Source organism: Gadus morhua, chromosome 7, assembly GCF_902167405.1.
Source record: "Gadus morhua chromosome 7, gadMor3.0, whole genome shotgun sequence".
Lineage (NCBI taxonomy): Eukaryota > Metazoa > Chordata > Actinopteri > Gadiformes > Gadidae > Gadus > Gadus morhua.
Genome location: NC_044054.1, coordinates 26351264 through 26365198, shown reverse-complemented (window position 1 = coordinate 26365198; position 13935 = coordinate 26351264). Strand labels below are relative to the sequence as shown.

Sequence of the window (13935 nt, the reverse complement as noted above, 5' to 3'; positions counted from 1 at the left end):
GCCAGAGGAGAGACCAAGTTAAATTGCAATGCACTATGGGTAAAGTGGACTTGGCTGCAAGACAATTAAAGGATTCTACAACAAAGAAGTCACTAGATTGGCCAAAGTATCAGACTTGGTGGCTACAGTTGCAATGCCAAGTATAACAACACCTTTCATTTAGACAGGACGGGAGGTATATCTAGGTTCAAGGAGAATGGATAGAAATCCCTTTCAATTGGCTACATACAATATACAGTTGTATATTATAATTAGGTCATGCATGCAACGCTCAATTTAGCTGCCAGCAGAAACGGTTGCATAATTTTGGATATTATCAGAATAATTTTAAGTTTCATAAAATAAAAATTTTAAAGGTCCCATAGCATGCTACTTTATGGGTGCTTTAATGTAGATATTAGTGGACCCCAAACGCGGTATTTGAAGCCGTTTTCGAAATTCAGCCGTGGTGCAGAATTACTGCCACTATGAGCCAGTCACACATTGAGCTTTCCCCAACGCACCATTTCGGAGTCTGTATCTTTAATGCAAATGAGGAGAGAGGTGGTTCAAGGTGGAGGGTGGGGGTGTGGCCCTGAGCAGCTTGCTGCCATGGTTCCATGCGCTCCGATTACAGTGGATGTATCGCAATGGCGAGGCGCACATAGCCTTTGGCAGTGTTCTGTAAATATTCTAGAACACTCCGGGTGCTCCGGGGGGAGTCCTGGAGCTCTACATCTAAATAATATATTATACATGGATATCTATCAAATAATATATATTATTACGACCAAAAGCTGGGCCTCCAGAAGATATTATGAATCACAAACGAGTACGTTGGGTTCTCTGACCCTCTGGTTCTTCCACGTCCACATCAATCTGAAGTAGACTGAACCACGACATGGAGAAGAAAGGGTTTGTTGAGCGCGGTTGTCTCCCGCTGGAGCCTCGCTGCCGAGGGACCACCTTCTCGGCAGTGGTCAGCGCTTAGGCACCACTGCCTCCTGCAGCGGGCAGCGCCGACACGGTGGTCCCTCGGCAGCGGGAAGAGGGGCTCAAGCAGGAGATATTTGCGGGCAACAATCCCTTTCTCCTCCATGTCGTGGTTCATGTGATTCAGGGAGTCAAAGCCAAAGTTCCTTTCCCCCAATTCCTTCTCAAACATGTCTGAGATAACGCCCACTACAAGTCTCGTTGTGGAAATACCACAAACGAGAGTCCGACGTGTTATGTGCCATAACAGGGTTCCCACGGATCCTTGAAAAGTCTTAAAAAGTCTTAAATTCATAAATCGAAAAATGAGGTACGGTGGCGCATTGCATTCACTTCACAAAAAAAATAATCTGGTTATCTCGTAATTATGAAATAAAGATCTCATAATTATGAGAAAATATAATTAGGCCCCTACGAGATCTTTATGTCATAATTACGAGAAAAGTATCTCATAATTACGAGATCTTTATCTTTCTAATAATTACGAGATAAAGATCTCGTAATTATGAGATATTTTCTCATAATTATGAGATCTTTATGTCATAATTACGAGCAGTGGTGTATAAAGTACTCAAAAGCCATACTTAAATAAAAGTACAGATACCTTACTGGAAAATTACTTAAGTAAAAGTAAAAGTCACCTTTTAGAATAGTACTTAAGTAAAAGTATTAAAGTATCTGATCTTTACTGTACTTAAGTATCAAAAGTACTTTTCTGATATTAAATGTACTTAAGTACTGAAAGTAAAAGTACAAGTAACTGCTGTTAATAAAAAAGCAAAGGGTCAGAATTTTGAGAATAATGGAGTTTATTTCAACTAACACAAATACAATAGGCAAAACTCCACAAGGCCATAAACACTTCCGGTCCAACCTACCTCCAGGACCTCCTCACCGCTCATTTTAAATCAAGGACACTCAAACCTCCTTGCAGTGTTATATACAAATTAAATTAATTATTTATCATTATTAAAACAGCACCGAAAGTGTGTGTGTGTGTGTGTGTGTGTGTGTGTGTGTGTGTGTGTGTGTGTGTGTGTGTGTGTGTGTGTGTGTGTGTGTGTGTGTGTGTGTGTGTGTGTGTGTGTGCGCGCGCGCGCGCGCTGGTACACGTTACTTAATATTGATTTTGGTGTCATCCAGGATCGCGGATTTTCGGAAAACTTAAGTCCCTGCCCAAAAAGGGTATTTAAATTAGCTTTGTAGCAAAAATGGCACGTATACAGCGTATTGAAGTGTATAAGATAGTGTTGTAATACTGCGTGTACAAACCAGCCTGATACAAATTGTAGAATTTTGATAGCCCTTGCCCTCGTCCTAGCCATGCATTTGTGTGTTGACAGTCGTAGGAGTTTTGATCGACGTAGCAACAGTAACTAAGCAAGGGGGCTTTGCGAACGTGCGCTGGGACAGCTGATTCGCCAAACAGGCTCGCAGTCTGTGTTCTACCACAGTCCCCAACGTTATTCGCATATCTCTCATGATTCTTTTTTTTTTTTCTAAAGATGAGTTGATTTTGTAACGAGTAACGAAGGTTTCAAGGGAAATGTAGCGGAGTAAAAGTATCCGTTTTCTTCGCAAAATGTAGCGAAGTAAAAGTAAAAGTACAGAGAAATATAAGTAGTTAAGTACAAATATCCAAAAAAAACTACTTAAGTACAGTAAGGAAGTATTTCTACTTCGCTACTATACAACACTGATTACGAGATAACCTGATTTTTTTTTTGTGATGTGACTGCAATGCGCCACCGTACTTACTAACCAGCAATAAATTAATTCATTTATATTAAAATAATTATGTTTCTGGAATTGGCACCCATTATTATCAATTGTATTTTCTTCTCTTCTATTCTTCTGCTTTACCACGTCTCTCGTGCGTCTTCGGGTAGTGTCGGTAAGCTTCGTCAGTGGCGTGTTGCTTTCAATGTTGCCGCCGTAAAGAATTATGGGATACCACTATCTCCTTTCGCAAAGGAAGCTCATGAGGAACCTTTGTGTTAGGAGGGTTAAAGAAAGCATTGAGCCGGCATTGAGGCCCCTTCTTCAGCATTTTTAGAATTCGAAACACCTTTACTCCAAGCACTTCCGGGTAGTGGTGGCGAGATGATGCCTCATGAAACGTCAAAGCCTCGCAGCCAGGTGAACCATAAAAGTGGTTCGACCTCGAAGCTTCAAATGAGTACGCTAGGGACACCTAGTGGTGAATGAAATTATGATGAAAGAAAGAGTTTCCTGTGGTGATGTGATGTTTGCTTCGTACAACATCACAACGTTTAAGAATTAAAGTCATTTCAGTGATACGTGTGAGTGTGCCGTTCATAAATATCTCCCGAGCTCATGGTAGAGAACAAATCATTTGACATAGGTTTTAAGTAATCCCGGGCAAAATAGATTGTCTTATAACTACAGTAGCCTACTAATAATTGTAATAATAGAACTGCATGATGACTGAGAACGAGTGTGATTAATTACATAGCCATAAAAGTGATCTTGGAACTGGGTAGGGTCTTCTTTTTGTAAAGTGAACCCATATCGCGGAACAGCCCGGGATGAAGCCTCGAACGTCACACGCTACGTCATTTCGCCTATGTGAATCCTACTCGATACGGAGCTTCGCTGGGGGAGGAGCCGAGGTACTCGACACACGCCCCGATCATGGCCCCGATGCCTCGACGCAAACCATAACATCACTACTTCCGGGTCATCGCCATAGGAAAGGGAAGTCTTTTTCGACCGCTCGTATTTTGTATTATATTGTAGGTTTTTATCCACAACAATATCCATTTGTTAATAAACATGTCACCGTGCGGCCTAACTGTGGAAGAACAGCTTTCGTCCATAATGGATGTACTTGCGAAAGGTGCTGTATCTGAGATTAGCCAACTGTTCTTGGAAGGCTCGGCTACGATTCGCTTGCAATTAACTCGGAGCATGAAAGAAAACCAAGCACTGAGGAGGAGGATGAAGGTGATGAGGAGTGAGCTGTTTTCTTTGCGGATTCAAACGAGATCAAATGCATCGTGTGCGGCGAGTCGTTTTACCCTGGCTCGAGCCAACATCTGCAAACCACAGACTAAACCGCAGGGAGATGGTGAGTTGTGTCCCGGGCCGTGATGGGTGGAAAACAAGACGGTCCAGGGGTTCAGGGGTCACTATTAGTTGTTACATTTGAAGTAATTGGGAAAAGTTGATGATTCAAAATGAACAATGAAAAATGACGCTAGTCCCATTTCCTGCTCTTTGTAATGGTCTTGGATGTTTGTAAAGTATTCCTCAGTCATCCGGCCCGAATCACAAGGGGGCGGTTGGAAATTCCACTCATGTTACAGCACACATGGATTAGGCTGACTGCTAGTTTCTACCTGGTGCTCTTTTGAAAAGCATGAAGACCAGGGCCTCACCAGAGTCAAACTTGGTAGTTGCATTTCAAAGATGGAAACAGTCAAGAGCCGAGAATGGTTTCCAGACAGATGCCACATGAGCTGGTTCATAATCTCAAACATCGATTCATTCAAAACCTATAAATGTTAGCTGATCAGCTTACAGGGAATGACACGTTGTCGCTTGTTATTGCCAAAATAGAATAATTACGCTTGTCTTGCATGTCATGTTATGCTCGTATCATTTTGCGCTAGTGTTCGTTCAGTGTCCTCCACCTGGTCAACCGCTTGAGCTTTGAGTTGAGGGAATCTGTGTCTGCGCTAGTGCACATTTTGAACCCTCTGTGTGTTACATACATTCAAATAGTTTCTTTATTGACTCCTTTTCTGCAAATAATGTTTCGAAACAATCACTTTCTGTCATTTTTTCCCCTCTGCAGAACAGTCCGATGACTTTGGAGACCGCAGCACACAGCGCGACACCACCTCAGAGAGTCTTTACGCCCCTGGCTCCTCCAACATGTCCAGTCACAGCGAGCAGCTGAGGATCCTGAGCGTCCACGGAAAAGGGGAGGGCCCACTGGCGCTGGACGGCCATGACACACTCTTCACCGTGTCCAAACGGGAGGCCTTGAACTCACTGTCTGCAGACCACAGCGTGGTCAAGAGCCTGGAGCGCGGCGAGCAGCTGGTCCACCGTGAGGAGCTGACTGTGCAGGTTGGAATCGGATATCATCTTCTCATTCACCATCCAAAAGAGCTCTGCTACGACTCCAGCACACACCCATAGAAAGCACACACCTTTATGATTCAATGTGTCGTTAGCGGGGATTGACAACTATTCTGTGCTAATGAAAGAATATGTCTTGTGTGTGTTTCCTTCTTTATGTGAAAAGCAACAGACCCCAGACACCATTTTAATCAAGGATGAAGAGGTTATTGGTGGAGGCATGCCCGCTGTAGGTTAGTAATACATATTGCATATAAAATTTCTGTTTACTTTGCAGTTTCATAAATAAGACATTCAGAATTTTCTGTTTTATAACTGAGTCTGGAGTCTGGAGGTTAAGTGTAGTACTTATTGTTTACTGTTTAAATCTTAGATTACACAGTTCAGGCTGTTGCAGCTAGCTTAGGGGAGAGAGTGTATGACACTAGGTGGTACAACCTGAGACAATAAAAAAGAATTGCCTTCTGCATTATTGTTTTTTCTTTTCCCTTCATTGTACCGAACTCGTACCGAGACGTGATGTCTGCACCGAGATATGAACCGATCCGTGACTTAATTGTGCCGTCACATCCATAATAATATTATTCCCAATATAACTACAGTTTTGTTAAAACAGGTGATAGGAAAACAGATACCATGGGTTGTGTCTAGGGATGTAACGGAATGAAAATTTAACCTCACGGTTATTGTGGCCAAAATTATCCCGGTTTTCGGTATTATCGTGGTATTTTTAAACACCCAAAATATGCCCATACTTCAGACTTAGTCCTCTTAGAAGGTAGGGATGGGCAACGATCGTCGAATAGTCAGATTCGCGTAGAATATTAATAATATAATATGACTATAGTTATTTATTACACGGCTCTTCTCAATGCTGTTGAACGCTCTGTTCACTTTCATGGGCCGTCACAACTTCTGGTGGTGAATCATTTTTTAATAATTCACCGTTGCTAAGCATATAATGACCGCTGTCAAGGAAGGTAAAAAAAAACGTCTTCTCTGCTGATCAAAACTACGACTGCTGGTAACAAATAAATTGTAGAAAAAAAAAAAGTTCACCGTCATGCTGGCTGTGTTCAGTAAAATAAATAAATAAATAGCAATCTGTTTTCGGCGCATGTAGGCCTATCTGCCTAAGCCCACGTTGAAATAATTTTGATGTTGATTGTTGACGGGCAGTTGTTGAAATAAACAGATTGATTTCATACAAATCATAAAAGCCTCTCTCTCTGTCATTGTGTGTGTGTGTATCCGAGTTGCGGGCGTGTGTGTGGGGGGGGGGTCTTGATTTTCGAATATTGAATAGTAATTTTGCCAGAAATGCACATTCCTATTAGAAGGCTGATGGATGTCTTGAGCGCTGTCGTCTCCTCCTTCCGCCATGATTCCAACTTCAAGAAACTTAAAAACATTATGTGTAGCTCCCAAGTAGTACACACGAGACCAGATGTCTTTGTTCGAAAACAGGGTTTTATTTTCCAGGTCGAACCAACCCGTGAGAATTGGGTTTATAGAGAAAAATAATTAAAATGAATAAATACAATTGACAATATGCAAATGTAGGTTTTTACAACAATCAGGTGTTACATTTACACCAAAAAACACTGTGCAAATAATGAATTAACACAATTACATTCTGTCATTCTTTCCCTCTGTAGAATACTGCGATGACTTTGGAGACTGCAGCACACAACACGGCGCCACCTTGGATCATCTGCATGTGGACGCTCCTGGCTCCTCCCACATGTCAAGTCACAACAGGGAGCTGCGGATCCTGAGCGTCTATGGAAATGGGGAGGGCCCACTGACGGGGGATGGCCATGACAACCCCTTCACCGCGTTCAAACCGGAGGCTCTGAGCTCGCTGCCCGCGGTACACAGCGTGGTAAAGAGCCTGGAGCGCGGTGAGCAGCTGGTCCACCGCGAGGAGCTGACTGGGCAGGTTGGAAATCATCTTCTCATTCACCATCCAGAAGAGAGGCTTCCTCTGCTACAACTCCAGCACACACCCATAGAAAGCACACACCTTTATGATGCAACGTGTCGTTAGCGGGGATTGACAACTATTTTGTGCTAATGAAAGAATATGTCTTGTGTGTGTTTCCTTCTTTCTGTGGAAAGCAGCAGACCCCAGACACCATTTTAATCAAGGATGAAGAGGATATTGGTGGAGGCTTGCCCGCTGTAGGTTAGTAATACACATTGCATATAGGGGGTTTATTTGTTCATCAACACGGCGGATGCGAGCGCAGAATGATCATAAAAATAAAATTTGTTTGACCGGTTGCCATGGTTATCTCTGTGTGGTTACTTCTACTAATCATGCTTGCACTTAAAGGTTGGGTATGGAATTCGCTTTTTTGGACATTTTTGCAAAATTACTTGAAATCCTTATCATTACCCACTTACAGCCACTGAGTTAGAAGTACTGACATGAAAATTAAACGAGTCAATCATCTGTGGAACGGGCAGGGCTCGAAAAACTCCAGCCAATGATTTCCACAGCCACCGAGTTGCATTGGACAGTAAGTACGTCAATCAAACGGTCGCACTGCACTCCCCCTCTCCCCGCGCGACCCCTTCGTGCACGTACTCAAAGCTCGTGACCCAGAGCAAGCTTCTGTTTGTTGTTATCCTGCGGTAGCTACTGGAGCTAGCTAACTAGCTAATGGCTCGCACTCGCGCATCTGTGTTCACTCGTGCATGATTGCGCGTCCATGTACTTGGAATGGGTGGAGTCAGAGTCAGCGTTGAAGGAGAGGGGGTAGGACCATTTGAGTTGTTTATTTTCAAAATCTGCTGGCGTTTCGCAAATCCCATACCCAACCTTTAAATGCCTGGTCCTCTTTTGAAAGTGCATTATGACCAGAGCCCTGCTAAAACACAAGGACTACTTGTACAGTTTATAGTAGAATGATTTACATCTTCTTCATAGCAGACCGGTGTCAGGAATGCTCAGATCAGCTCTGATTCCCAATATAACTACAGTATTGGTAAAACGGGATAGAAAACAACAGATCGTCTGGGTTTTGTCTTCATGACCTCCCCACATCTTTAAAAGGGGGAGACGTAGCGGTGCTACGTTTCAAATGGATACATACTGTATCCCTTTGTGCAAATTATTAATTTAGTACAATTACTTCCTGCCTTTATTCCCTCTGCAGAAGACTGCGATGACTTTGGAGACTGCAGCACACAACACGGCGCCACCTTGGATAGTCTGCATGTGGACGCCCCTGGCTCCTCCCACCTGTCCAGTAACGGCGAGGAGCTGCGGATCCTGAGTGTCCACGGAAAAGGGGAGTACCCACTGGCGGTGGACGGCCATGACAACCTCCTCACAGTGTTCAAACTGGAGACTCTGAGCTCGCTGTCTGCGGAACATAGCGGGGCAAAGAGCCTGGAGCGCGGGGAGCAGCTGGTCCACCGTGAGGTGCTGACTGGGCATCAGGGCGGCGGTAAGGACCGGCCCGCTGTGTTGTCTGGCGAGTGTTTTCCCGAAAAAAACAATATGGTCATCCACAGGCGTACCCACACCGGCGAGAAGCCGTACGGGTGCGACCAGTGCACGGAGCGCTTCAAACTGAAAGACAGCCTGAAGAGCCACATGAGGAGGACTCACTTCGGGGAGAAGCCCTACAGGTGTGATCAATGCGTGAAGCGCTTTATGAGGAGTTCCAACCTGAAGGTCCACATGAGGACTCACACCGAGGAGAAGCCCTACAGGTGTACCCAATGTGTGAAGCGCTTCATTTCGAGCTCTCACCTGAAGACCCACATGAGAACTCACTCCGGGGAGAAGCCCTACAGGTGTAACCAATGCGTGAAGCGCTTCAGTACGAGTTCCAACCTGACGGTCCACATGAGGACTCACTCCGGGGAGAAGCCCTACAGGTGTAACCAATGCGTGAAGCGCTTCAGTCAGAGCTCCCACCTGACGGGCCACATGAAGACTCACTCCGGGGATAAGCCCTACAGTTGTAACCAATGCGTGAAGGGCTTCAGTACGAGTTCCCACCTGACGGTCCACATGAGGAGGACTCACTCCGGGGAGAAGCCCTACAGGTGTAACCAATGCGTGAAGCGCTTTATGAGGAGCTCCAACCTGAAGGTCCACATGAGGACTCACTCCGGGGAGAAGCCCTACAGGTGTATCCAATGCGTGAAGCGCTTCAGTACGAGTTCCCACCTGACGGTCCACATGAGGACTCACTCCGGGGAGAAGCCCTACAGTTGTAACCAATGCGTGAAGCGCTTCAGTACGAGTTCCCACCTGACGGTCCACATGAGGAGGACTCACTCCGGGGAGAAGCCCTGAAGGTGCAACACCAGCCTCAGTGACCCTCGCAATTTGCGTTGGTACATGCTCAAGCACAGAGGCAATGGGGTGCTTTGACACGGGCAATGGGACCTTTTAATTCACACCTCTATCCTGTTTTTGTTTAAATTTGTCTGTTCTAGTTATTTTTTATTCACGATTATAGCTCTATAGCTCTGTTCCAGACTGTTCCCGGGAAGAAGATTCCTGCGCCTGGGAGTTTGCAAACCATTTCAGGTTTTGTTGTTAGCTTATGCAAGTGGTAATAAAGCCTTAATCTTTCAAACCTAGTCCTTCTCGACCTCTCGTATTTTGTTACAGCATTCGATTTTTTTATTTTTTATCCACAACAGGGTAAAATATGTTGATAAACATGTCGCCGTGCGGCTCAACTTTGGAAGAACAGCTTTCGTCCATAATGGACGTACTTGCGAAAGCTGCCGTATCTGAAATTAGCCAATTGTTCTCGGAAGGCTCGGCTACCATTCGATTACAAATAACTCGGAGCCTGAAAAAAAACCAAGCGCTGAGGATGAAGGTGATGAGGAGTACGCTGTTTTCTTTGCGGATTCAAACGAGATCAAATGCATCCTGTGCGGCAAGTCGTTTTACCCTGGCTCGAGCCAACATCTGCAAACCACAGACTAAACCGCAGGGAGATGGTGAGTTGTGTCCCTGGCCGATGATGGGTGGAAAACAAGACGGTCCAGGGTTTCAGGGGTCACTATTAGTTGTTTCATTTGAAGTAATTGGGAAAAGTTGATGATTCAAAATGAACAATGTATAATGACGTTGGTCCCATTTCCTGCTCTTTGAATGGTCTTGGATGTAAAGTATTCTACCTGGTGCTCTTTTGAAAAGCATGAAGACCAGGGCCTTGATGAAACTCGAGTCAAACTTGGAAGTTGCATTTCAAAGATGGAAACTGTCAAGACCCGAAAATGGTTTCCAGACAGATGCCACATGAGCTGGTTCATAATCTCAAACATCGATTCATTCAAAACCTATAAATGTTAGTAGAGATGTCCGATATTATCGGCCCACCGATATTATCGGCCCGATATTAGCATAAAAATGTAATATCTGTCAATATCGGTATCGGATTTTTTTTGCCTTAAAACCAATTTTTTTTTTTTTTTTTTTTATAGCTCAAATAAATGTTTTCAAAATTGTGCAGTACAGTGCACATTGTAATTGACTCATATTTGTGCATTTATTCAATTAAGGTTATTGAGTTTTAGTTAAAGAAACATACTGCTATGTTGCACATAGTTCAGGTACAATGTTTTATCATTTGTGAAGTCAAGTTTGCCCTATTTGTTGTGGGCATTGTCAAGATTATCTCAGGGAGAGTGTAATCCAAACTGTTGTCTGAGACCATTAAAAAAATAAAAATAAACATGGCACTTTTCCCTTAAATTAAGTTGAAGTATTTTTCTTATTTTGCACAGACAATGTTAACATTTGGAAATCCTTGTTGCATTCAAGAATGCATCCAGTGGGGCATCACAATAACATTAAGCATGTTGTGTTAATTCCACAACAGGAGATATGTAATGTTACCTAAATTAGGTTTGAGGAAAAATAACCCAAATATCGACATCGGTATCGGCTGATATCGGAATCGAAAATTTAGAGTTGGAGAATATCGCATATCGGATATCGGCAAAAAAGCCAATATCGGACACCCCTAAATGTTAGCTGATCAGCTTACAGGGAATGACACGTTGTCGCTTGTTATTGCCAAAATAGAATAATTACGCTTGTCTTGCATGTCATGTTATGCTCGTATCATTTTGCGCTGGTGTTCGTTCAGTGTCCTCCACCTGGTCAACCGCTTGAGCTTTGAGTTGAGGGAATCTGTGTCTGCACTAGTACACATTTTGAACCCTCTGTGTTGCATACATTTAAATAGTTTCTTTATTGACTCCTTTTCTGCAAATAATGTTTCGAAACAATGACTTTCTGTCATTTTTTCCCCTCTGCAGAACATTGCGATGACTTTGGAGACCGCAGCACACAGCGCGGCGCCCCCTCAGATGGTCTGCATGTGGACGCCCCTGGCTCCTCCCACCTGTCCAGTCACAACGAGGAGCTGAGGATCCTGAGCGTCCACGGAAAAGGGGGGGGCCCACTGGCGCTGCACGGCCATGACACCCTCTTCACTGCGTCCAAACCAGAGGCTCTGAGCTCGCTGTCCACGGAACACGGCGTGGTCAAGAGCCTGGAGCGCGGCGAGCAGCTGGTCCGCCGCGAGGAGCTGACTGGGCAGGTTGGAAATCATCTTCTCATTCACCATCCAAAAGAGAAACTTCCTCTGCTACAACTCCACCACACACCCATAGAAAGCACACACCTTTATGATTCAATGTGTCGTTAGCGGGGATTGACAACTATTTTGTGCTAATGAAAGATTATGTCTTGTGTGTGTTTCCTTCTTTCTGTGGAAAGCAGCAGACCCCAGACACCATTTTAACCAAGGATGAAGAGGATATTGGTGGAGGCATGCCCGCTGTAGGTTAGTAATACACATTGCATTTAGGGGTTTTATTTGTTCATCAACACGGCGGATGCGAGCGCAGAATGATCATAAAAATACGATTTGTTTTGACTGGTTGCCATGGTTATCTCTGTGTGGTTACTTCTACTAATTATGCTTGCACTTAAATGCCTGGTCCTCTTTTGAAAGTGCATCATGACCAGAGCCCCGCTAAAACACAAGGACTACTTGTGCAGTTTATAGTAGAATGATTTACATCTTCTTCATAGCAGACCGGTGTCAGGAATGCTCAGATCAGCTCTGATTCCCAATATAACTACAGTATTGGTAAAACAGGGGATGGAAAACAACAGATCGTCTGGGTTTTGTCTTCATGACCTCCCACATCTTTAAAAGGGGGAGACGTAGCGGTGCTACGTCTCAAATGGATACATACTGTATCCCTTTGTGCAAATTATTAATTTAGTACAATTAGTACAATTACTTCCTGCATTTATTCCCACTGCAGAAGACTGCGATGACTTTGGAGACTGCAGCACACAGTGCGGCGCCCCCTCAGATGGTCTGCATGTGGACGCCCCTGGCTCCTCCCACCTGTCCAGTAACGGCGAGGAGCTGCGGATCCTGAGTGTCCACGGAAAAGGGGAGTACCCACTGGCGGTGGACGGCCATGACAACCACTTCGCCGTGTTCAAACTGGAGACTCTGAGCTCGCTGTCTGCGGAACACAGCGGGGCAAAGAGCCTGGAGCGCGGCGAGCAGCTGGTCCACCGTGAGGAGCTGACTGGGCATCGGGGCCGCGGCAAGGACCGGCCCGCTGTGTTGTCTGGCGAGTGTTTTCCCGACAAAACCAATATGGTCATCCACAGGCGTACCCACACCGGCGAGAAGCCGTACGGGTGCGACCAGTGCACGAAGCGCTTCAAACTGAAGAACAGCCTGAAGAGCCACATTAAGAGGACTCACTCCGGGGAGAAGCCCTACACTTGTGATCAATGCGTGAAGTCCTACTATAGGAGCTCTCACCTGAATAGGCACATGAAGACTCACTCCAGGGAGAACCCCTACAGGTGCAAGCAATGCGTGAAGCGATTCATGAGGAGTTCCAACCTGAAGGTCCACATGAGGACTCACTCCGAGGAGAAGCCCTACAGGTGTGACCAATGCATGAAGTGCTTCATTTCGAGCTCTCACCTGAAGATCCACATGAGAACTCACTCCGGGGAGAAGCCCTACAGGTGTAACCAATGCGTGAAGCGCTTCAGTACGAGTTCCAACCTGACGGTCCACATGAGGACTCACTCCGGGGAGAAGCCCTACAGGTGTAACCAATGCGTGAAGCGCTTCAGTCAGGGCTCCGCCCTGAAGAGACACATGAGGACTCACTCCGGGGAGAAGCCCTACAGGTGTAACCAATGCGTGAAGCGCTTCATTTCGAGCTCTCACCTGAAGAGGCACATGAGGACTCACTCCGGGGAGAAGCCCTACAGGTGTAACCAATGCGTGAAGCGCTTCAGTCGGAGCTCCGCCCTGAATAGACACGTGAGGACTCACTCCGGGGAGAAGCCCTGAAGGTGCAACACCAGCCTCAGTGGTTTCCAACTTTTCGTTCGTTTCGTTTACTCTTTTATTGTTGTAAATAATTGATTTCTGTGTGAAGGTGAGGGGTATTGACCAACGTGGAGATTTTAGGATTGGCCAGAGGAGCGACCAAGTTGAATTGCAATACACTGTGGGTGAAGTGGACTTGGCTGCAAGACAATTAACGGAATCTACAACGAAAAAGTCACTAGATTGGCCAAAGTATCAGACTTGGTGGCTACAGTTGCAATGCAAACTATAACAACACCTTTCATTTAGAGAGGACAGGAGGTATATCTAGGTCCAAAGAGAATGTATAGAAATCCCTTTCAATTGGCTATATACAATATACAATTGTATATTATAATGCATGCAACGCTCAATGTAGCTGCCAGCAGAAACGGTTGCATGATTTTGGATATTATCAGAATAATTTTAAGTTTCATAAAATAAT

At 44.9% G+C, this 13935-nt stretch overlaps 1 protein-coding gene across 5 annotated transcripts; it reads left to right on the top strand.

The window, feature by feature from the left end:
• The first annotated feature begins 2581 nt into the window (after positions 1-2581).
• On the top strand, positions 2582-13679 carry LOC115547369 (zinc finger protein 25-like). 5 transcript variants are annotated; one of them, XM_030361557.1, is made up of 8 exons: positions 2582-4063; positions 4798-5070; positions 5249-5315; positions 6741-7270; positions 8247-8540; positions 11389-11672; positions 11855-11918; positions 12409-13679. In XM_030361557.1, the coding sequence occupies exons 4-8, from the start codon at positions 7159-7161 to the stop codon at positions 13470-13472; spliced, it is 1818 nt and encodes a 605-aa protein (XP_030217417.1). In that variant the 5' UTR covers positions 2582-4063; positions 4798-5070; positions 5249-5315; positions 6741-7158; the 3' UTR covers positions 13473-13679. The 5 variants fall into 5 exon arrangements, with proteins under 5 accessions (XP_030217417.1, XP_030217414.1, XP_030217416.1 ...); XM_030361554.1 differs by having other exon boundaries at positions 4793-5070; XM_030361556.1 differs by lacking the exon at positions 5249-5315 and having other exon boundaries at positions 4793-5070.
• Positions 13680-13935: the final 256 nt, after the last annotated feature.